General features: G+C 38.3%; 5 protein-coding genes across 6 annotated transcripts; 3 read left to right on the plus strand and 2 right to left on the minus strand.

The window, feature by feature from the left end:
- Positions 1-3,686: 3,686 nt before the first annotated feature.
- Positions 3,687-5,428, minus strand: LOC137739731 (uncharacterized). The gene is made up of 2 exons (XM_068479419.2): positions 5,275-5,428; positions 3,687-4,687 (listed from the first exon to the last, which is right to left on the minus strand). Exon 2 carries the CDS (start codon positions 4,683-4,685, stop codon positions 3,978-3,980), a length of 708 nt encoding a protein of 235 aa, XP_068335520.1. The 5' UTR covers positions 4,686-4,687; positions 5,275-5,428; the 3' UTR covers positions 3,687-3,977.
- A 2,133-nt stretch (positions 5,429-7,561) lies between these two features.
- On the plus strand, positions 7,562-8,887 carry LOC137714874 (fatty acid elongase 3-like). The gene has a single exon (XM_068454034.2). The coding sequence runs from the start codon at positions 7,763-7,765 to the stop codon at positions 8,663-8,665; it is 903 nt and encodes a 300-aa protein (XP_068310135.1). The 5' UTR covers positions 7,562-7,762; the 3' UTR covers positions 8,666-8,887.
- A 938-nt stretch (positions 8,888-9,825) lies between these two features.
- LOC137728025 (putative 1-acyl-sn-glycerol-3-phosphate acyltransferase 4) lies at positions 9,826-13,341 on the plus strand. Of its 2 annotated transcripts, none has more exons than XM_088686435.1 (4): positions 9,826-10,025; positions 11,594-12,196; positions 12,563-12,693; positions 12,821-13,341. In XM_088686435.1, the coding sequence occupies exons 2-4, from the start codon at positions 11,625-11,627 to the stop codon at positions 13,267-13,269; spliced, it is 1,152 nt and encodes a 383-aa protein (XP_088542561.1). In that variant the 5' UTR covers positions 9,826-10,025; positions 11,594-11,624; the 3' UTR covers positions 13,270-13,341. The 2 variants fall into 2 exon arrangements, with proteins under 2 accessions (XP_088542561.1, XP_068323005.1); XM_068466904.2 differs by lacking the exon at positions 9,826-10,025 and adding an exon at positions 10,711-11,037.
- Positions 13,342-15,362: 2,021 nt separating this feature from the next.
- On the plus strand, positions 15,363-16,495 carry LOC137747218 (pathogenesis-related thaumatin-like protein 3.5). Its single transcript, XM_068487288.2, has 2 exons — positions 15,363-15,469; positions 15,586-16,495. The coding sequence occupies exons 1-2, from the start codon at positions 15,427-15,429 to the stop codon at positions 16,281-16,283; spliced, it is 741 nt and encodes a 246-aa protein (XP_068343389.1). The 5' UTR covers positions 15,363-15,426; the 3' UTR covers positions 16,284-16,495.
- Positions 16,496-17,926: 1,431 nt separating this feature from the next.
- On the minus strand, positions 17,927-24,528 carry LOC137737785 (uncharacterized). The gene is made up of 16 exons (XM_068477342.2): positions 23,958-24,528; positions 22,693-23,190; positions 22,296-22,428; positions 22,053-22,166; positions 21,881-21,954; positions 21,733-21,807; positions 21,114-21,206; positions 20,954-21,014; positions 20,351-20,683; positions 20,081-20,207; positions 19,861-19,960; positions 19,608-19,677; positions 19,368-19,520; positions 19,154-19,249; positions 18,609-18,934; positions 17,927-18,497 (listed from the first exon to the last, which is right to left on the minus strand). The coding sequence occupies exons 1-16, from the start codon at positions 24,018-24,020 to the stop codon at positions 18,252-18,254; spliced, it is 2,562 nt and encodes an 853-aa protein (XP_068333443.1). The 5' UTR covers positions 24,021-24,528; the 3' UTR covers positions 17,927-18,251.

The raw sequence follows: 24,528 nt of genomic DNA on the forward strand, positions 1-24,528 counted from the left end.
AATCTTGTCTAAATTATGTTTTGGCATCGAAATAAAGAGAAATTTTTAATTATGACGAGAAAACGGATGATACACTAAATGTTTTTACGTAAGCAGAGAAAAATTTTATTTTTTAAGTTATTAACTTTTTAACACATATATCGCATTATTTATATAAGGATACATGTATACTATCCCGTATGATGGTCACATTGAAAAATCTCTCCGAAACATTATCACTTTTTTGATTACCTCTCTAAACACAGAAAACAAATTCTGATCACAAATGTGCATGAAATCTTACAGATAAGAAGCAACTAGAAGTTTAAAGAAACTATTATATTTTGTTTGCTCATCTTATTAATTTATGAACATAACTTGCGATAACCAAAAGCAAAAATGATGAAATATAATGGATTTCTTGCCGGGGAAAAGTGCGGCGGCCGGAGAGGGATGCAAATGTGAATCACACCCAGTCACTTATTGCTTCTCTTTTCTTACTAGTACGGATGACAGAACAATCAATCATCACGTTTTCTTTCTTTTTTCTTTTTCATTACAATCGTGAGTCGTACCCAATCAATTTCTGCAATAAAAAACCATGTCTGGAAAACTTTTGTCAAATTGCGTGGTTATTTGTCGATGATTCATCAAATCGAAGAATTCTTGTGTACAGGCGGGATACAAGAGGACTTCTGCAAGCAATGAGCGGAGTTCTTCAGCTTCAAAAAACAACGGTTGTTAATGTCTCTTTAGTTAATAAAATTTTGGGTGGTGACTGTGAAAAAGTAACCAGTCATGGAATCATGTATATTATTTTTATCATGCAGCACGTTTCATTTGATGAAAGAGATACTGAAATAGTAAATAAATCTCCGATTAAGCGGTGGAATTTGTCAACCATCCACTTGTCCTCCTCTTAAGAATGAATATTCTCATCATTTTTTTTTTTAACTTCGGTTCTTTCCCCTTATTTTCTTGTTAATAATACCTATCAAAGTGTTGATATATCGTAGTCGGGGAAAACTATTTTTGAGCTACCAACACCTCCAAGTGAGAAGCACTTAAAAACCTAGAAGAAGAAAGAAACTTGATGCTTCGAGACCAAGTTTTCTACTAACATACTCCAGATATGTCACACTCTTATGCTCAAGGAGACATGGAAAGTTCGATTGTATTAAACTATATAATTATGCGGTCGGAGAGTTAATTATACTTTAATCATTAATTAACGAATGTATTAGTGTAGATTATACGTGTCGTTAAGTAGATTTTAACTCGTACATTCCCTTAAACATACTAAATAAACGATCATTTTTCCTTTCTTTTCTTCTTCTTCTTACCACCTAAGCATGCTACAATTCCATCTGTTTTTCCACTAGTCAGCAAAAATTAAAAGACGCGTTTAAAACACTAATTAAAAAGCATTTAATTAAAATTCTTTTTTTAGATTGTGCTTTATCGCAGGGACAGAAAGTAATTATGCATATGCATTATAGTGCGGGTTTAATCATCACCGATTTCTTTACTCTCTAACAACTAACTATTTAACGTACTAATGTTACTGTTTGTTAAAAAGAAAAAAAAAAAGTTAAAAACACTTGGTCGGGGGTTATATATAAATGAACATCACCGTCACCATTCATGTATATGTAAATCAAATGCACACAAAAGTCAATATAAATGGAAAGCATCGTTATCACTATACTTTAGTCTATGTCATGCATGCTTCTATAATTTAAAAGAAATTCATATCATCCATAAATAATGTGTCACGAACTCTTCTCCATGTCTTTTGTATTTCATATCACAATGATTTTATTTTATTTATAAATCACATAAGCGGTTTCACTTCTAATTAAATCGAAATTTTTTATGATTAAAACTTCCATGCTCAATATGTTGTGTAATTGTTTAAACGCAAGTTAAAAAACGACACCAATAAGTTATTTGCTCTTAAATTTTAACAAAATATTATCGTTGACACTCTGAGATACATAAACACGGAAAATGATCCTCGCCGGATCCTTTTCCTAGGGATCATAGGGATTCCATGATCCTGACCGTTCATCGTATATCGTGCGATCAGTTTTCATTATGTACTATTTATATTTAATTATAAATTATAAATTTTGAAATGATTTATAGCTGCATGATGTACGATGAACCGTCGCGATCACATGATTTTTAGGATCCTTAGAAAAAGGATCCGATGAGGATCCTTTTACACATAAACACAATTGTTAATGTATGCTCTTATTGTTTTACACCGAAAATAAAAATGAAATGACATAAAGTACAATTACTATTTCAGAATGCTAAAATCGAATCATATTTTGAAATGTCAATATCACCCCGCGAGCAATGTCTGATAAATAAATGTGTACATTGAACAGTTGTCCGTGGTCACGCTCACCGACAACCCCGAAACGTGTGGGGGTGGTAAGAGGAAACTTAAATGAAAGTTCATTTACGGACGCACGGACGCACGGAAGCACATGCTTGATGCTTGTCTAGAGACTAGGAATTTTGGGCTGCTTGGACTATGTAATTAATACATAAATATTAGGTCAATTTATTCATAGTTTGGAACATTGAAAAGGATTTTTTTAGTTAAAATAGTTTATAAGGTTGTCATTTTTTTTTTTTTTGATTTTTGAGATATAAAATCGAAAAAATTGATTTCTGAATTTGTCTTTCGTCAATCATTTTAATTATTCTGATAAAACTGATCACTTAATAGTATAATTTTGTACTATTAAGTGAAATTAGCATTATAACTGGATTATTGTAATCGGAATAAAAATGTATCGGTGCTGCTCGGAACACATACTCAAAGAAATAGAAATCGAGGTTCGTGTGGACGGCTACCGTCGGGGAGTCAAACTTTAAAATATTCAGAGGCGACTTTAAGGCCTCTTGCAATGTATTTATTTGTTTTAAAACAGCTGGAACTTAGACCTTTGTAAATAATACTTTGGGTCTTGGTTCTTAAATCTTACTCTGACGAAATAGAATGATAAGAGACAGCCCATTGGACGGTTATGAAGCTTCCAGGTACTTGCTAATATGCTTAAAAATTGCTTGGGTTTTTCTTCATAATTAAGTTGACTGGCTTGTGGTAGCAGCTCAGCCTGTAGTATTATGATTGAGTAGTATTCTTCTCTATTCATAAGTCGACTAGTATTCTTTTTTATTTGTAAGATTTGATTACGAACTATGGTCGAGTAGCATTTTTCTTTATGCATAAGTCGAGTGGTTTCTTCTCCATTTGTAATATTTGACTATCGTGAACGACAAGTTTGATCGGCCTAAATCCCCAACCCCTCAGTAGAAGTATATTGTTGTTTCTAAGAAAGAGGCTGTGAAGAATCCCCACAGACAAGGCGAGGCCCAGATTCTTTGTTTTTAGATTCTATTGGCGTTTGATCAGTTGCATTTCATGACACTGCAAGTATATATGCCCAGTCTCTTTCACAATAAACTACATGATTGCATAGAATAGCTGGAACAAGTGTCCACAGGATAGAAGATGGATGCATGTCTACTCGATTAGTCGATCGGATCACTCCGAAGAGAAACTAAAATCTGGACGAGAAAACCAGTCGACAACTTACGTTTCAAACAACACAATGCATGAGATTTACGCAAGGATGGCACACATCGAATTATCAAGTAATGGACTGGCACAGTAGGAACTGGCATACTGTTGAAAAATACAAAGCTTGGTCATTCATTGAATGTAAAGTTCGCTAATAATCCAGTACTTAAAACGAGCAATACGTTGTCTGGAGAGAATCTCGAAAACACAGTTACCACGATAATGTTAACGACAATCGCCATGCTGTGACAACCAGGCAAAATCTACAGCATTTCAGACAATAGTAAAATATGAACACTTACCCTGATCAGAACAAAAAAGATGAACTAGCAGATATACAACCAAGAGGCTGAGCACACCCAAATACCGATATAGCAACTTGAGATTGACATTCAAACTACTGCCAAGCGAGAGCAAGAAATACTGAAATAATAACAATCATACACAACACCTTCAGTCTATGATCTTGCTGTCCCTGACCTGTACCCCTGTGCAGATGGTGCCTATTTGCATGTCCGCCATGAAATGTATTTGAGAACCCATGAGGTAATCCAGCACTTGCACTGAACATGGCGGCCTCAGGAAACCCATGTAGCGGAAAAGTGAATAGAGACGGGATAAAGCCACCGATGGCTGCAGAAAATGTGAAATTCCCAAACCTTGTGGTTGCAACTGGTGCAAACCCGCCCAAACCTCCCATCCCTCCCATGAAACCAAATCCACGGGGGGCAAAATGGTTCTGTTCTGGTGGAGGAGCAGTTTCAGGTCTTTGTCCTGCTGGACGGTTTGGGATATTAATACCAGGAATTGACTTCGATCTTGGGTCGGTTGATGTCTTCCCCCTTCCGTATAAGGGAACCAAACTCTCCTCCTTTATGAGCGCTTTGCAAACAGGGCATTCCTGAGAGTGGGAGTGAATGTGGAGCCACTTATAAAGGCAAGGCCAGCAGAAGAGATGGCCGCATAGGGTCACAATTGGGTCTTGGGCCAAGTCAAAGCAGATATTGCATTCGAAGTCACCAGCGTCACTGTTGTTATTGCTACTGCCGGAGAATGAAGGCCCTTGGGACGACCTACTCATTGATTCCCCGAACCCACTTACCATCTCTGGACAACCCTAAATGAATTAGTTCATGAATATCGAAACCAGCCACTGAAACATCTAAATTTCCTTAAACCACTACAAAACAACATCATCATTTCAGGCAATCCCCAATTACACCGACTTAACCCAGACAGCAGTTAAAATTCCCATCAAACATCATGAATGAAAAGAAAGAAGAAAAAAAAACCCTAATTAAATGATTTAATATCTTCTTACAAAGAAATGGAAAATCTCTGAAAAGTCAGAAATCCCAGAAATCTGAACCTCAATTTAGTACAAAAAATCGCAATCATTCCTAATTCATAACGAATTTCTGAAAACCTTACGAAATTTGAATCAATTTCTCTTGAGATTTCTGATAATTTAAAAGTAATCGATTTAGTCTCAACAATTCGACTTTAAAATTGACCGATTCAAATACAATAATATCTTCCTAAAATCACAATTTCATACGCCAAATTCACCGATTTAAACATAAAAGTTGAAATTTACATCGATTCAAACAATCCGATCGAACAAAAAACAAAAAATTCACACAATAATCCGAACGAATACACGGATTGAAATTATCGTTGGGATCGCTACTGACCTTCACATAGAAGAAATGAGGTGGATCGAATCGCAGTCAATCCGAGCACCGGCGAGATCTCCGTTGACGGGAAGGAGGAAGAGTAGAGAATTTGGTGCTTGGTGGGCGATGCAATTTTGAGGCGGGTTGAGATCTCCGGACGGGAGATTGTTTTTATGCCCACCTGGCGGCTTCTGAGTGGCAGATCGTGACTCCTCAAATTTTATCCGTTGGATTAGATTATAGATTCTGATTCTAAAATCAACGGTGTCAACAATGAATAATATTGAGAGGTTTTTGGGCTCCACTAGGCCCATGATATATTGGTCTTGGGCGAATTCGTCATAAGTGTTGGGGTTTTATCATAATTTGGTCCGGTTTTTATCGTCTCTGCCGCTCGTTGTTGCCTCTTTCCTCCTAGAACCGAACCGACAGAAATTGACGAATTGGACCCCGTCCCACTTAACGGTGTCGTTTGGTGAACGAATTGAACTGTGTCCACACACATCTCCTAATGGTGAGAAGAAAAATAGTCAATGATTATTTGTTTTAATTTTTTTAGATAGCGAATAATGTTTGTACTTTAAACCACTCCAGAAAGAAAGGCACAATTCAAACTCGAGTTAATAGAACGAAAATATATATATATATATATATATATATATATATATATATCAACTAGGACAATTAACTATTTAATTTAGATTTTAAATTAGAATAATACTTGGCTACTAAAAATAAGTTGAAGTTTCTACTTAAAATTGTTCATTGTTGATTAATAGAATTTCGTTTTTACAATCAACATTATTCATATTATAAATCATAATGTAAAGATTATCTCTTCAAAAAATCAATTAAAATTAAGATCGTTTAGTCATCAAACTGTATAAAAACAGACGAACAAAATTGATAAAAGCATTAGAAACTGTCCATGTGTTTGCTACAATAGATAATTGTACAAATGATTCGTAATATGAACAGTTCTAGTTATAAACACAAAATTCGGTGACTTGAACACAAAGAACTTTAAGTAAAAGTTTTTATTCATCTTTAAATAGTCAAGCATTGTTGTTTCAAGCTTCTGGGAATATAAAAAGGGGTTAAATAGGAAAGATTTTTCAGTGTGACCAACACACGAAGTGGTACACCACGTGTCACTATACAAATGGTGGGATTTGTTTATTAAAAAATTAATAACTTAAAAAATAAAATTTCTCATCACTTATATAAAAACACGTGATATACCACTCATGTTTCTGTCATAATGAAATTTTTTCGTTAGACAGCACGATATCCAACTACCAAGGATGTCTTGTAGTTGTGGTGAATGTTATTCTCGTACGTCGTTTTATGGTACCCGATGCAGAATTCAATTAGAAAAATTATCTATAACTACTTTCGTTGCCCACATAAATTTGACGTGCATTTCAGCAAAATATCTTTCTAATAGGATGCATTTTCTGTCAGTTATTTTTTTCACTCACTGACACTACTACTTAAATCCAAATGACGCGAAATATGTCGCCTCGGGAGCTTTATTTTTCTTTTGCGGGATGCGACACCATTAGCTTGATAATTCAATCAAAGATTGCCAAAAGCATCTATTATTCAAGAGTGATTAGTAACAAACATACCAAAATAAACACATTCAGAATACTAAATGTGTTCTTTACAATATTTAATTAATGAGGTATTTGCTTAATAAGAATCTGAAAAGCAAGGAAATGAAATGAAACCACCGAATTCTTCTCGTGTATTGAATTGCTAGTTTTAAAGAGAAATCAACCTTTTTGAATTTCAACGTGTTAATGAACAAAACATAATTATAATTTGAAATGATTCACATATCTATAATTTAGTAAGCAACCTTCAAAAAGATAACTTTGTATTTTGTTAAAGAAGCGTTGCCTTCGATCAAGAGATATTCAAACTCAAATGCAAAGATAACAACAATAAACCATTCTGATCTACTTAATTACGGTCAAGGGTGCCGTTAAAGCGCATTTTGAACAAGAAAAGCATTGGAGAATCACTCGGAGCAACTATTATTTCATGGTAAAGAAAGGGTCAAAACGCTCATGTGAATCATGTTGGAAGATTACCAGACGCGCTCTAATCGTCAAGTTATGCTTTTTCGCAGGGTCCCACTCCTTATCTCTCTCTCTAGATGGATGGCAAACATATTGGGCAAATCAAAATGCGAAAACAAAAAAGCCTTCAACGCCAAGACATCGACGTCCACCACAATCAATCAATTAATTAATAATATTATTATTTGTTGCGTTTATAAATAAATATATGGTAGGCCGCTGCCTACTGGCATATTAGTCAATCCAGCACAAAAAAAACCCAAAACCGACTCACAAGTCACAAGAAAAGAAACTTCCGCGGTCTGTCCTCCTCCTCCTCCACCGCATAATTCCGTATGTCCCTTTATATTCCCGCCGACCTCCGCCAATCTCAATTGTTTTTCGCTGCCGCATTTCGTCCAACACTTGAGACGTAATCCATGTCGCAGACCATCAAATATTGGCTATCGGAGCACCCAACCATCTTAAACTTCCGCTGGAGCACCACCCACTCATGGGGCTCCACCTGGTCCTTCCTCTTCACCGCCATCCCCGCCTACATCGCCGCCGCCGCCGCCCTCCACCTACTACTCACCCTCTTCCGCCGCCGTGACCGCCCTGTCCCGCTCGGCCCAATCCCTGCCGTCCACAGCCTCTGCATGGCCCTCATATCCGCCGTCATCTTCGCCGGAATCCTCGTCTCCTCCGCCGCAGAGATTCGCGAAACCCGCTGGTTCTGGCGGCGCACCAAGACCACCCCTTTCCAGTGGCTCCTGTGCTTCCCGCTCGGCACCCGCCCTTCCGGCCGCGTCTTCTTCTGGTCTTACGTCTTCTACCTCTCCCGATTCCTCCACCTCCTCCGCACATTCTTCAACATCCTCCGCCGCCGCCGCCTCACCTTCTTCCACCTCTTCAACCAGTCCATCCTCATCTTCATGTCGTTCCTCTGGCTCGAATTCTCCCAATCGTTCCAGGTCCTCGCCATACTCTCCACCACTCTGCTCTACTCCGTCGTCTACGGCTACCGGTTCTGGACCGGAATCGGGCTGCCCGGCGCGTGCTTTCCCTTCGTGGTGAACTGCCAGGTGGTGCTGCTGGGCTGCAACTTGGTCTGCCACGTCGGCGTCCTCTCCCTGCACATTTTGAAAGGCGGCGGGTGCAACGGGATCGGTGCTTGGCTTTGCAACTCCGTCCTCAACGGCGCGATTCTGTTGCTGTTCTTGAAATTCTACGTGAAAATGTATTTGAAGAATTCAGCGGTGGTTGATGAGGTTGTGAGTTCGCCCACGCATTTGGGATCTGAGTCGGAGTCAAGGCCCGTGGTTAAAGAAAAGTATTGTTAACGATAAAAATTTAGTTGCACAGAAATTTCGATAAAGCTGTCTAATTAGATTAGTTCTCACATCCGTTTGGACAAAGCAAAACTCCTCGCGAACGGTGTGATTGGGCTGCCCTACCCAAGCTAGTTCCTTGATTTAGCAGGTTCTAGGTGTAGATGGAAATAAGCTTCATTGTGAATATGATATATTTTTCCTTAAATAAATTTGAAAGTTCTCTATTTTCCATTGGAGAGGACAAAACCCTAGGGTTGGATTTTTGTAAGGGATTTTATGTTTGCTATTTGGACTCTGATGTTTTCATACACAAATTAACGAAAAAACTATACAAAAGTATAAAATTGATGAAGGGCGGCTTGGACAGTCTGAAGGATTGCGTATCTACTTAAAATCGACCCTATTATTTAGGGGTTTATGTACTTTTCTTCTATTCATGCTAGAAATTTTGGTGGAGACAAGAATCGAACGCAAGTTAGTTGAAGTATAAGAAATTTTATACGCTTAACCACATTTTCCTACCATCCTCATGTTATTTTGGTTGTTGAAGGTTCCACTTGAATGGTCAACCAAATGCAGCATAAAAAAATTAAATTATATTTTTGGAAGTCCTATGATAATTGATGATTGGATTCATTCTTTAAATTATTAAAAATAAAGTCAATCCCCGGGGTGGTTAATTTTTTTAAGGTATAATTACATCACCAGATTGCTAGTTGAATGCAATTCTTTTATTTATTTTAATCTTAAAATTTTCCACTTTGAGCCTTTGGCGTGACCTAACCAATTACGGCATTCGAAAATACTAAATTTCAAAATTCCGGAAATACTTGAATTGAAATTAGAATCTCATGATTCCGATTCCATCCGTCCGAAAAGTAGAATATCCTAATCATGATTCCTAGCAAAATTTGGTGATAATTTGGGCCTAAAGGCCCAACACAAAACAAACTACAAATACAGTAGAGCCCAAATCCAGAAACATAAGGGCTAAAAGAAAAGCGAAGGAAAACCCAATTCATAGTTAAGGCTGAGAGTCAAATTCCCCTGTTATATAGCAACCATTTTCTAACTTGATCGCATTTGTTTTTTGTTGGATAAACCTGGATTTGATGCAACCCAGTTTTATTTTTTTTTAATTTTTTTTTTGGGTTCTTTGTCATCCAAATTCAATCCGATCAGCCCCGACGTACTTTGATTACCTCTATCAACCTTCATCAACGCCGGCCGTGGCTTGATCACTAGCAACTCAATTTTCTCCTTGATTTTCACGATTGCACTCCCTTTCCTACCAACATGTATTTGGATGAATCCAATGTTTAGCAACACATGACATTGTCGACAAGTATTATCGAGCCACAAAGAACAGGTACGTGTCTTCATATTTGCCCTAAAGTTTTGTTCATCCACATGTTTTTTTTTGTTTTGCACTTTGTCTTCTTGATCTTGATCACCCGCTGACATTTGAGTCTTCCTGTTCTTGTGATTGATGACTTTTTTGGTCGGATTAGATCTTAATTTGTAGCTGGTTAGTCTTTCGTTTGTTTGTTTGTACATTGTCAATTCTTCATTTTGGTTTCCATAACTAGAAATGTTCTGCTTTTAATCTGATTAAGTCAGTCAGTTATGACAGTATATGTGTCTTTTCATGCTTAAGTTTCAACCTTTTTTGCTGTACGTAAAAGTAAATTGAAGTGTCGCTTTGTCAAAAACAAAAAACTTGGATCTTCTCTGCAATTTTATCCCTTCAGATATGGATGGATTCGTTGAGGCACATCCATCAGTCTGCTGCTCAACTTGCATCAGACTCCATCGCCAAACAGCACTCGTGATTCTCGTAGTAGTGAAAACTAAGATTGCTTTTCTTTTTTTCCACTTAATATTTTTTTTTTTTCAGATATATCAAGGAGGAAGCTAGTAGATTTGTTGTTTCAATCAAATTATCGAATTTTGTCGTCCAATGTATTTTATTTTACACCAACCAAATTTTATCCAACAAATCTAACATCTTTAATTTAGCTTTTTGACTCGTTCTCGTTTTCTACAAAAATAAATACTTCCATATTCGCACTTAATTTTGCTCATCATTTACCTAAACCGGTAAACAAAAAAAGACATCATCCCAAACGACTTACACAAATAGGCCGAGTTCTAGCGATCCTGGAAATATCATTTGCCTATTTATGATATTTTCCTTTTTGCTCATTTAGCGACATTGTTTTTGGCATTTATATTTTTGGTGTAGTTATATATAAATGGCCTTTTATTTTTGGCCATTTTTTCAAAACCCGCTTGTCTTTTTTTCTGGATTTCTTCAACAACACAAACGTACTCTTCGTTCTCGGAGAAAAAACTTCTCTCTAACTCAACTTTGGCATGAGGTATCAATATTTTTCCCCAGTTTTTCTGAATTTTAAACTCCTTTACACACGTAAATTGTTTTGTTTTCCCTTATTTTGTGTTTTGAGATTGAATTTCTACCTTTATAATTGTTCGTGATTATTTCTCAATTACCCAAAATGTAGTGGCATCGATGTGTGAAAATTTAATCATCACAACCCCTTTGTTTTTCATACCAGAGATGCCTTGTCTTTGTATCTTAAGGATGAATTAGGGTTTGAAGGTTTTCTTTAAGGAATTGTTATTGACATGTCAATGAAAAGTCACTATATGAGTTTCTCCAACTTGTGAGGATATATTAAGATATGGAAGTCTCCCTTCAAAAATTGTTATTGACACGTTAATAAAGTCATCATGCATTGGTGGAATTGCAAACTATTCCAAACTGCATGATAAATAAAGCTCCAATTTTGTGCCACAATTCAGTTTATTACATATTTATGTACAGTGTTATTTTGTTTCTTAATTATTACGTTCATATTTAAATTCAGGGACATGTGAAGTAAATTTCAAAACCACATTTTATTAATATTGCAGCTGCATTGAGGGAGGTTTTTCCTGGAACGAGATGGATGTTTGCAGTCCCTTGAAACCAGATTGTAAACTAAAACACAGGCCTTTGTCCCCTCTTAGAGTTGTGAGGGGTGTCTTATGTTTAGTAGTATTTCTCTCGACAGCGTTCACGATTCTTGTCTGTTTTGCTCCAATCATTGCTGTATTATTGCGCCTTTTGAGCATACATATCAGCAGAAAAGCAACCTCCTTGCTCTTCGGCATTTGGCTGGCCTTGTGGCCCTTCCTTTTCGAGAAGATCAACGGCACGAAAGTGGTTTTTTCTGGTGACACCGTGCCACCCAAGGAACGGACGCTGCTCATTGCCAACCATAAAACCGAGGTTGATTGGATGTACTTGTGGGATCTCGCGTTGCGTAAGGGGTCTCTCGGACACATCAAGTATGTGCTAAAGAGCAGCTTGATGAAGATACCTGTTTTCGGTTGGGGGTTTCACATTCTAGAGTTCATCCCGTTGAAGAGGAAGTGGGAAGCTGATGAACCGGTTATGCGGAAAATGCTTTCATCATTTGCTGATCCTGCAGACCCTCTTTGGCTCGCCATTTTTCCTGAAGGAACTGATTATAAGTACTACTTTTTACCCCCTCTATTGTTTTTATCAATGCATTTGTATGTACTTTTAGATTATTAGGTTGAAGTTAATATATTCAGGTTATTAATCTCCATTTGGTTATATAATTAGCCCAACTATAACACAGACATTCTGCACTGAGAATTTCTGGTTACAGTATTGCCTTATTTTTTATGTACCTCTCTACAATGCCACATAAGTCTTGGACCCCCTTTTTTATATTGCAGAAACATTTCCAAAAACATTGGTTGCATCTCATATTTTTCGACATGCAACCATCTACATTGCATGCTAGGGTTTGTATTTATTTGATTTAACAGATGAATATATGAATATTTAGTTTTCTTTTTGTATCTATACAGTGAAGAAAAATGCAAAAAGAGTCAGTTGTTTGCTTCTGAAACTGGACTTCCTGTACTGTCATATGTGCTGCTTCCAAGAACAAAAGGCTTTTGTGCTTGCTTGGAAACTCTAAGAAGTTCTTTGGATGCAGGTTTTTTATACAAAACTCCACTCTGATTTTTCCACAAAATTTCTTACCGAAACATTTTGAAAATTGTGTGCGCGCACGTGCGCGTATTAAACGCACATGAGCCCTGATGATCTATATTGTGCTGCAGTTTATGACTTGACGATCGCATACAAGAATCAATGCCCTTCGTTTCTAGACAATGCGTTCGGCGTGGATCCATCAGAAGTTCACATACATGTTCGGCGCATCCCTATCGAAGAGATCCCCGCTTCTAACACCGATGCAGCCTCTTGGTTAACAGAAGCATTCAGGCTCAAGGACAATCTACTGTCCGATTTTGACGATCAAGGCCATTTTCCTAATGAAGGAGGAGAAGAAGAGCTTTCTACATTCAAGTGCTTGGTAAATTTTATCTTGGTAATTGTTTTGACTATCATGCTGATTTACCTAGCCATTTTTTCATCTGTCTGGTTTAAAGTATACATCGGTTTATCATGTGCTTACCTTGCCACAGCCACTTATTTTGATTTTCAACCGATGCCAATTTTAGACTTTGTTCAAGCAACATGTGTTTGCAATAGAGCAAGAATTGAATAGCAATTACAGGAGAAATAAAATGTGCAAATTACCAATTTTTGAAGTGTTTTTGGAATGTTTACTGTTACTATATATTGTTGGACTTGCACCTGCGTGTGTTGGCTGCCAAATTTCTTATACCGAAACAGGAGAAGAACAACTAGGACGTCACCGTAACGGTTTATTCCCATCCCAACCTAAGTAACCAGTCATTGTCTTGAGGCAAGCAATAGATACAAACTTCATTGTTTTAGTCACTGCAGCACATAATTTAAGGAGAGCTGCAAATTTTGCTAGTAGCATGCTATTGCTCGGGGATTCTTCAGTCTTTGAAACCACATAAATAGATCTACAAGTAGACCACTTGAAATATGTAAAGTTGGAACTTTGGACTCCCAGGAGAGACTTGTCATTGTTTTACAGAATTGCTGTGAATGTCTAACATCTTCAGCTTTGGATGTTATCTTCCTGCAATGAGTTAACTTGTTTTGTACAGTACAAATAAAAAGAACAGCGTCTTGTTTGAAGTGCTTTCAGTGCTTCTGATAATATTCGATAGAAAAGTTAAAGATGCTTACATGTAAAAGCAACTCGGATCTTTATTAAATAATTTGACACACAATATAAGTGTTTTATTTTTTTTATTTTTTTTTATTTTTAATTTTTATAAAGAAGTATTTTCTTACACAGATAAAAAAAGAAAAATTTGGAGTTATTCTCGTCTTTATGCTTAAAACAAACAAGAGAAACTTGCATACAATAGGAAACAATCAAACCCTGACAGTGCCAACAATTAAACGAAAACGCATTTTGCATGGCTCTGCTGTAAAAAATCATTCGTTTACCGTCTGCCCACTCATTGCTTTTCTCAAATGACGCCTAAATTTGATCTTTGTGACCAAACATTGTCTTTCAATAATTGACCAACCGTTCAGGCCAGCTGACTAGAGTAATGTGTCTGCGTTATTATTCATGTTCGAATGACTCTCCTTGTATGTAAGAATAGTTTAAATATATATCATCTTATCAAAGAATCAAGTCATCATTAGCCTTTTTTCCAAACGGGAAACGACTAAGGCCCAAGCCATTCGTTTTGTGATGTATTTATACGGGAGGGATGACACATGTCATGTTTACCCTTATATATATATATGTGTGTGTATGTGTGTGTGTGTTGTGTTCGTATCAAGCCACAAGTTGATTAACACGCAAAAATAATACAATGATGTATTACTAACATACAATAACTCATACCATTCATCACAAATATAAGAAAAATTATCATTTTATTGATAAAACATTTAGATGAGCAGTGTCAATAGTGTACACATGAGGTCCTATCTTTGCTTCAAGCGTTTACGTGTAATGTTCGAAATTGTAGCCCTAAAAAAAAGTTGTTCTAACGAGGATTGATTAAAGGCAAAGTTTTTGCTACCACCATGCATTCAAAAGAAATTAAAATTGAAAGATTGTGTCATTTGTATATGCAAACCACTAAACGGGATTCCAAGAAACACACATCCCACCTCAAATCTTATGCGCATTGTTTTATTTACCAAATTACCAAAAAATTACCAAATTGCTAAAATGGTTGACACGATTACACATCAGATATTACTGTTCAGAAGCAAAGAAAAAGTTAAAGCTAAATAACCAATAAGGTACCTAAATAGGAAAGTGGGGATGTGGATTGTTTGCTCTCCGATTTCCATACTCTCACCCCATGTTCTCTTGTTTGTGTGGTCACGGTTAAGCCACGTCAACATTTTATATTTCTATTACTTTTTATTTTATTATTTCTATAAAAAATTAATATAAAATATTGACATGACTTAACTGTGACCACACATCACAACAAAAAAGTATGAAGAGAGTATGGAAATGAGAGGGTAGAGAATCCACCGGAAAGTGGTGAAACAAAAGATTGCACGCCAATACTTTGATGACATGGCGAGCTCCCATTGGTGCATTACCCAGTAAACGTTAGTGCTTCCGGAGCATCGGGAAACACCCCACCATCTTATACCACGTCACGGAAAGAGAGGAAGAATTTAAAATACCAAAATTAGCCCTGGAACACGCGTATAAATAACAATCGCCAAGCAGAAGCTCACACCACCAGATCAGATTAAATCGTAATTTCAACAACTGCCCTCGACTCTTTCTTCGTTTTCAGTTATGGCGATTAAGCTCTATCTTCTTCTTTCTCTCCTCTCGTTAGGTACGAACCTCATCCCTCTCAACAACTAAACTCGATTGATTACGGTAATTAATACAGTGATTAACTTAATCTCATCAACTTGTTTTTGTTTCTGGGTAATGTTCCTCTAAATGCAGCTGCAGGTGATGTAGTGTACGCGACACAATTCACGCTCCAAAACCGTTGCACCTACACAGTCTGGCCGGGAACTCTCTCCGGAAACGGCGCTGCAATTCTTGGAGAAGGCGGTTTTGCATTGGCCCCGGGTACATCGGTCCAGCTCACCGCCCCTCCCGGCTGGTCCGGCAGGTTCTGGGCGCGAACCGGCTGCACCTTCGACGACGCAGGAAATGGAAACTGCGTCACCGGCGACTGCGGATCGTTAAAATGTGCTGGCGGTGGCGCGCCCCCTGTGACACTAGCGGAGTTCACAATCGGGTCCAACCAGGGGGACAAGGACTTCTATGACGTCAGCCTGGTGGACGGTTACAATGTGGGTATGGGGTTGTGGGCCACCGGCGGAACCGGTGACTGCCAGTACGCGGGGTGCGTGACGGACTTGAACGGCAGCTGTCCGGCGGAGCTGCGGGTGATGGATTCGGGTTCTGGGGTGGTGGTGGCGTGCAGGAGCGCGTGCGCGGCATTTAACACGCCGGAGTTTTGCTGTACTGGGGATCACGCAACGCCGCAGACGTGCTCGCCGACGCAATACTCGGAGATGTTCAAGACAGCGTGCCCTACTGCGTATAGCTACGCTTACGATGACGCTTCGAGCACTTGTACCTGTTCCGGGTCGGACTACTTGATTACATTTTGCCCAGCCGGGTCATCATAAGCTAATGATCCATTAATCTGCAGATTCGTATTGGTAGAAATTAAATTTTAGATATGAAGGACCCTTGTACTTATGGGTTTAATTAAACCCTTATTTGTTTTCTTGGGAGACTAATTAATCGGTGTATGATGTTTCTCATATGATATGGCTAGGGTTATGTAGCAAATTTATTATTATTAATATTATTATTACATCTCTACTAATTAATAAAACACTCATTGTCAACCAAAACCTTATAAAATTATTAGTTTAACCCTCTAATTAAAACAGAACATGAATAAGAAATATGGGGCAGAAATGTAATTTCACACAACTAAATTTTGCTGTATTTTTTTTTTTCAAAGTATCGCCTACATGTAATTATAACATATCTCTAATTAAAAATAAATACAAAATAAAAAAATTCCCACTCTCACATTCTCTATCACTCTCTTCCTCTCTCCTTCTATTTCAAAAACAAAAATAAAATTTCTCACACAGTTATTATTATGTTAGAAATTTTATGACCAAGTCTCGGTGTGTGGTTATGCTCGCTTAATTATTTCTCGAATTATAGGTAGATTTCTCTAGTTGTAATTCTCATTCATCTTCGTTATTGTGGATCGTATCATTTCTTTTTTCTTTTTTTTGTAAGTGTTTTAGTTAGCAGCTTGATTTAAATTTGATTCGTTACGTGGATTCTTCCCGTTGCAATTAGTTTAATATGTTATGATTAGATTGGTGGTTAGTTAAATATGTGATTAGCAGACTCCTGAATCTCAAAGCTCAAAATTGAGGGAAGAAGAAGAGAGAGAAGAGAGAAAGGAGTGGTAGTTTGCACATATATTTTTAATTTTTTATATGTTTTCTGTAAACAACGACGATCATGATTAATAAAAAATGTGTGAGGCTAAAAGTATATGTGCTTATCATTTCCGACGATGGAAATAGACTGTCATGTTCATATGCATATGATAGATATCTATAAAATTTCATGCTCTTGCATTTGCATATGCTTGTCTTAATTTCCAAAGCTAAATGATGGTTGGCGCATGGTTTCTCTTGTAAAGAGAGATTATGTGGTTATAACTACAAGCCTTTCACATATTTTTATTTTTTTTCCCTAGTAATATACTAATTAATTTGAGAATCTTTTCCGACCATTTTGAGCCACTCTAAAACGAAAACTTGAACCGATCGAGGAAACAAAAATTACTAAATAAGTTTAGGACATTTAACTTGAGTTTGGGTTTGGTATATCAACTGAAAAGATGCCTTACGAGAACCGTACTTGAGGTTTTAAATCTGATTTCCATAATACGATGCAATAACACTAATGAAACACATCAAACTAACGATGTTATTGAAAAGGAATCCAACCATCAACCGCCACGTCTTGTGGTTTACAAAATATGGTTTAAAAAGATGATCTATCAAGCTGCCCCCTCTGGCTAAAACTACCCTTCTCTATGCCATGTGGACGTCACATGAGCAAATTTCACGGAACAAACAGAATTCAAGTAACGTGGGATGAAAATTGAGTTTCAGGAGATTAAGTGGCGAAATTTAAGCTATAGGAGGAACGCGAGTTCGATGTTGAATTCGGGGCGCGGGGGTAGCGTATAAAAAAAAAAAGCCACATAAAAAACGCTAAAGTTCCGAGCTAAGTCCGAAATTCAAAGGCTTTTTCTTCCTTTCAAATTTCAAGGCCTTGGGCCAAACCACTGTGCAAACAACTCAACAAGCTTCTTTCCCTAATTTTTTTTTCCCTCTTTTTGCAATCCCCCTTGCATATCTAAATTTCTCTACAAGCAGCCTTCATCTTTGAAAGCCACAGCTCACCTACCCGGCCCAACTTTTTTTTTTAATTTATTGGGCCGTGCTGAATGGAACCCTAACATCTAACAGGCCCAGCATTAAAATGCCACCACCTTTACCCTAAAATTACAACCCTAAAAAAATTACTAAAAAAAAAGGAAATAGAACTGCCTATTTTTTTACAGACCTCCCTTTTGAGGAACTGTTGCTTGAAAACCAACTATATATGCTGCTAATCCATGACGTTCTCATCTCACTAGAGCCTGTGCATTGCCCTTGTGCTTCGTCTTTACTACTGAATAGGGTTTGATCCAAGCAATCGAGCGAAGCCCCGCATGCCGAATTGTACGATTGACAAGCTGAATAGCAGACGCGGAGCCTGTTGTCCCCGTCCTTGTCACACTTTTGAATTGATATCTGCAAGGACACGGTTGGATTCTTAGTATTGGAGAGAGATGATAAAGGCGAGTGAAGGTGATGGAGAAAATGAGAAGGGAATGTCGGGTTGTGGAGTGGGAGGCAACTTACCCAGCAAGCCAGCTGCTTCGCGGTCATATCACAGTAGCTGGTTCTGAAAATGCTAAAAAGTTTCCGGGCGCCACCAGGAAACAAACGGTGGTAGTTGGGCATGACCACTACATCCTCAAGCTGCTGCAATATGCTTGGTTCACTGGGTGCACAGTGCTGTCCGTCACCAGAGTTGACGTTTTCCAGCACATCTTTACAAACTTTAAGACTGGACTGGAGCATGGTGCTGTTCTGGCATGAGTAGCCTGCATAGTCAGAGCAGCGGAATTCACACACTCCATCATCACAAACACCTCCATGAAGGCTGCATTGCTCATCACAAACCGCTGCATTCCATACACGAGCAATGTTATCAGAAAACAGCTGATAGTCATAATATTAGCGGTCATCGTGAACATGACACGGTGCAAAGAATTTAGAAGGTGGTCCTAAATAATTCAACTGGCATCAGTCAAGTGCCTGAAAATTAGGCGATCATTCTCGAGTTGGCTAAATTAGCCATACAGACAAACTGGAAGAAGAAAAACGAGAAAAAGAGTGCATACCAGTGGAGCAGTCAACACCAGTGTAGCCTTTATTACATTCACACAGCCCGTCAGAAAGGCAGCTTCCACGTCCATTACAGTTGCTTGGGCAGGTGCCTGCAAATATCATAATTTCAGTAGTGGTTCTAGGTAAATGGTGCATCATAACTTGGTATAACATTGCATCTTGCGTTCAATACGATAAAAACCATGAAACCCTATATGAGGTGCTTACGTTTACTACAATCAGAACCATGAAACCCTAGAAAACAGTGACATCTTCCTTCAACACAGTCTCCATTGAAATTGCATGACTTTGGACATTGTCCATTTGCAGGAACTAGGGCTTTACTACAGAGTTCATCATACGCCGGGCATAGCAATTCCCCTGAAAGAGGAATATTTCAAGCTTTAATCATGGTAATGCACATGGAAAGATTAAGAAGGAAAACGATAGATAGAACAGCATCATTACCATTAAATCCTGGGAACTGAAGGGGTCCACCAGCTTCAGGACATACTTTCCACATACCATCCACAGCAACCTGAAAATCGATAAACAATTAAATATGAGACAAGAAGATTGCAGGGGAAATAAAATATGAAGCAGCTTCAAATATAAAGATAACGCTTGTCTATTTTATGGTTGATAAAGCTACTGCAATCCCCAATGTGCACCCAATAATCTAGAGCAGATGAAAAAGAGCACAATCATTGGAATAACATACCTCTAACGAATTGTTAATACATCTGTGCTGATAACATCCATTTCCTTGGGTCATAGAACCCCGTACAAACCCTGTACGTACCAAGGATGAAGCCATACACCTACAAATGACAAGATGAATAATCATTAGCAACATCTTGCAATTTATAACTGCATCCAACATCTCAATAAGAAAGCAATGTTCCTATTTTAGAAAGGTGGAATTGGCTTTGAAATCTCACCTAGAGTTACTTCCTCGTACTTCACCCAACATTCTGTCAGGTGGTCGAGCGCTGTTAGTGTCAGTACATGATCCATCAGAGTAGGCAACGAAATAGGTGCAATAATCAGCCAGTGGGGACTGCCCACCTGAAAAGGTCATAAGAAACAGAACTCACATCAAGCTTCAAACCAGGTATTATGGGTAACTGATATTACAATACCCCAAATGATGAAATGCTTATTAACCAGTTCAAATATGATACAGTAAATTACAAATGCAAAAATTATACCCTTGTTAGCGTGGGGAAAATAGCGTGCCCACTGGGGTAGGTCTCCACTGTAACTTACAATTGGACAGTAACCTTCTGCTTCTCTGTTGTATGTACATCCTGACGATTGGGTTGTGTTGCAGTGATATGCCCCCTTCCAGAAATTGCAAGGGGAAGTAACAAATTCAGTTCCTTGGTTGCGGCCCCAATCAAGAGTGTCCGCCATACTATAATTAGCCTGGTACCATCCACTATCTTCTAATAAAGCAAGTGTCATTTTTGAAACCACAGATCTTGTATCCACCGACCCCGTCATAATTTCATTCATTAGAAGTCTTTTCTCCCAGTGTGACCCTGAAAGTTATTAGATGTACAATGATTATTAAACATTTAAATGCGATGTTGGTATAAGTCGTTTTTTTTTTTTTTGGTAGGCGAATCTGCTACAGTTCTTACTATCTATCAACTGTAAAGATTCTCTTTTTGGCATTTCAAACTCTCCTGAATATAGTACATAAAAATATTGCTCCTCATGTTATATAACTGATCATCCATAAATTTTAACTAAAGTACAGCATATTGGTGATACAACATCTGCAGCATAGCATACAACTTTTAGAGTACCTGATGTGCCACGCCCTCCACCATCTTCTAGCTCTAAACCCGTGAAATTCTCAGAGAATGCCTGCCAGAAAAATATTCAACCATTAATTTTCTCTGAAAATATATAGCTTTCTTGAGCAGCACAGCAAATCCATGCACAATAAATAGAGTAGATATTTACCGCATAATGATATCTTGAATGCATGACTACACGTGGAAGAACCACACGAGTCACCATACGCCCAAGCTTTTCATCCATTATTTGTTCTGTAACCTATAAATTGATAGCAGGTAAAATTTTGAGGCCAGAGCGTAGATTAACTTTCCATAATCAAGCATCAAAGAAACAGCAATGCTTTTCAAAAATAAATTTCAGAGGACAAGTACAAAAGGAAAATCTAAATGTTCCTAAAGGCTCTTATGCAGATCATGAGCTATTGTCTGTGAAATGTTGCGACAAGACACGAGGATTATGCTTTCGAAAGAAGAAGAATAGTATTTTGGTACATTGAATACGATTACAAAGTAGCATGCTGGTTAAAATTTCACTCAATTGACCATACACTAGTATAATGGGGCAGACTGATAAAGGCAGAACTCAAATTCTAGTCAAGGAGTGTATCTCATTTCTTGCAATTCCAAAGCACCTAGATGGATACAAATCTTATAGGCCTTAAGAATGGGGGAAAAATGATAATGGCAGAGATGTACTATTTGAAGTTTCCAAAAGTTTAAACCAAAATACATAGATTTCAAGAGGTTGTGAAGGAATATTTTGATGCATTAGTAATAGTCTTTACCTGACTACGCCTTCTTTTCCTCTCATCCCTAAAATGAGCAAATGCATGGGGATCAAAACCAAGAACATGCATAACCTGAAAGGATCACACATTTTAATCAATAAGAAAGCACATCCATGTTTTCAAATTTCATTAAGAGCCAACTGACCTCATGTATGAGAGTAGCAGAAAGTAAAGTTTCTGCTTCAGCTGTCAAATGGCGAGGAGCAACATTTACATGTCCTGTCCCCCAAAAATATAAAAAGATACTATCAGTCCTGATTTATATTGCAAGAAAGGCACAAGTATGTCTAGGAAACAATGCTCAATGAACAAATTACCAGCAATTGCACGGCCCCATTGATCACGTTCGCAAGCCACTGCCCATGCAAGGGTGTTCCCAGTGGTAGGTCTTGTTGTCACCAGAAGAACCAGGTCTGCTTCAGCAACACCCTCTGTAAAAGATCAACAATATGGTTAGTAGGATACTAGTGTATGTGCACATAATGAGACTTGCCACAAAAAACTAAAATCAAATGAAGCAATGAGCTTGATACACAATGGCCACCCTGCAAGTAAGATACCTTCAACATATTCACGTGGTAGTTGTACACCTCCATCCTGGCCGCATGCTGAATACCCACTCAACCGCAAGTTCCCCCTCACAGGTTCAACAGCTAGGGCTCTCTTGAACCAGTCTGCTGTTTGCCCTAGAGCCTGCATTTAAATACTTCTGAAGATTAGTTTCATGCATGCTTCAATTTTCCCGGACCGAATAACATCATTATGTATCATTGCCAATACACTCATCTACCATGTGCAAATTATATCTACTATGAACTGACATAGAAACTGTTTGATTAAGCAGAATCCAGAGACAAGAAGCAGCATGAACAAAGTAGAATAAGAACAACATACAATGGTTGCATGAAGTACTAACTCGAAAGAATAAGACAGGTGGATACCATAGGACAATCTAACCTTGCGGAGGCGTTGTCTTTTGTCCTTCCCAGCTATATCATCCAAAGTGCAGTTATACCAGCAATCACCAGAAATTGGAGGATCACCATGAGGATTACAAGAAGGAGAGCCAGGAAGAGAAATAACAGGAGGCTCCCCAAGCTTCACAACATCACCAACATTACGACAATCTCTATCAGGAGAGTGACCAACAGCATCATAATTTAAATATATTCTAATAGGCCTTTTAATATCCTTCTGCTGTACAGAGTACTTGGAAATTCCAAGTAACGCCCTACCCTTTTGGTGAAGGGGTTTTGATACACCAGACCCCTCATACGCCTGCGGGGTAACAGTGTACACTTTGCGACCAGGTTGCCTGCGCTGTTTGATTATCTGGTCATGAATGCAGGAATGTGAAACAATGCTATCGGATAACAATTCTGGGCTTTGCCCTTGCAGAGTGTTTTCTTGGAGTGATGCATTACTAGCTTGCAACCATATAAACAGCAATATAACCTGAAGCAAAAGAAAAATAAAAACCCACATTTGTCAACGAAGCTAGCAAATTTAAACACCTCGGTTTTCAAAAGAGACCCAAACTTAATGATGACACAAATCGGAGGGGAAAGATCAACCACTCTACACACAATCCCAATACATTCACAAAACCAAAAGAAGTGGCCGATCTAACATATATAGTCTCGGAATAGCTAAAACGGATATCAAACTACGAAGTTTCCAAATCCTAGTAGCTCAAATTAGCACAAAAAGTGAATGCCACTGTTTCGTCTCGCTTCGACCCGAATCTGCTTCAACATCAAAAAACATAAACACTAACAATTGACCAAACCCAACCCACAGATCAGCCTAAAAAAAAAGAAACTGAAATGTGACCCCTCAGCCCATAGTGAACAGTTTCCACAAAAGGAAAGTTTAATTAGATGGAAGCATAAACAAGCAAAAGCAAATAGCTTGGAAAGTGGAAATCCATTCCGTACTAAACACAGCTGCTTCCATGAACCTAATCAGAATAAAGGAAAGCCCTAACCCGCTGTTTGGTTCCCGGGAAAATGAAATAACAAAAAAAACAGATAACAGACAACAAATTTAGGGTCATTGCAGTGCCAAAATCCCAAATTCTCCCATCCATTCCCGCAATTTCTCAGCAACCAAACACACCGTAAAGTCCTAAATCAACTTTTCCAGGAAAAAAAAAACGCAAAAACTTAAAACTCCGAATCGTCTAAGTGAAAAATAAAATTGAAAAAACTGAAAGAGCTGACCTTGACGACGACGACGGCGAATCTGGGAGAAGGACATGGACTACGCCGCATCATCACCTCCATGAAATGCGGGAAACTGAAACACTACGGGCATCGATTCCATCAACTCGCCGGCGATTTTCCGAACGGCTTTAAAACCCAGAAAAATCGCTGGCACTTCTGCATTTCAATCGACCCAATAATTTAATCAACAAAAACAATCTACTTCCCCTTTAAAGGGAAACAAAAATCGACGGAGACCCCCTTTGGGCTTTTGGGGTTGGATTCGACCTCCAACAGCGTCGTACAGTGTGGGTCTTAGGTGCCTCGAGAGCATAAAAAATGCTGCTACTATCGACGACTGATTCGAACGAGGAGCTCTCTGGTGCGGCCACTGAAAGCTTCGGTCTTTCGGGAATGCGAAGAACGCGGAATCAGTGACAGTGGAGGCGAAGAAGACGAAGAGGAGGAGGAGGGGAGGGAGAGAGAGAGGAGGAGGAGGAAGAAGAGGTGCGAATGCTACAAAATCATGTGGATTGGGTGAGGGTGGGTGCAGCTGATGATTTTATTTAATCCTTTTTATTTTTTGATT

This window comes from Pyrus communis, chromosome 15 (assembly GCF_041283825.1).
Source record: "Pyrus communis isolate YQ-2024b chromosome 15, ASM4128382v1, whole genome shotgun sequence".
Lineage (NCBI taxonomy): Eukaryota > Viridiplantae > Streptophyta > Magnoliopsida > Rosales > Rosaceae > Pyrus > Pyrus communis.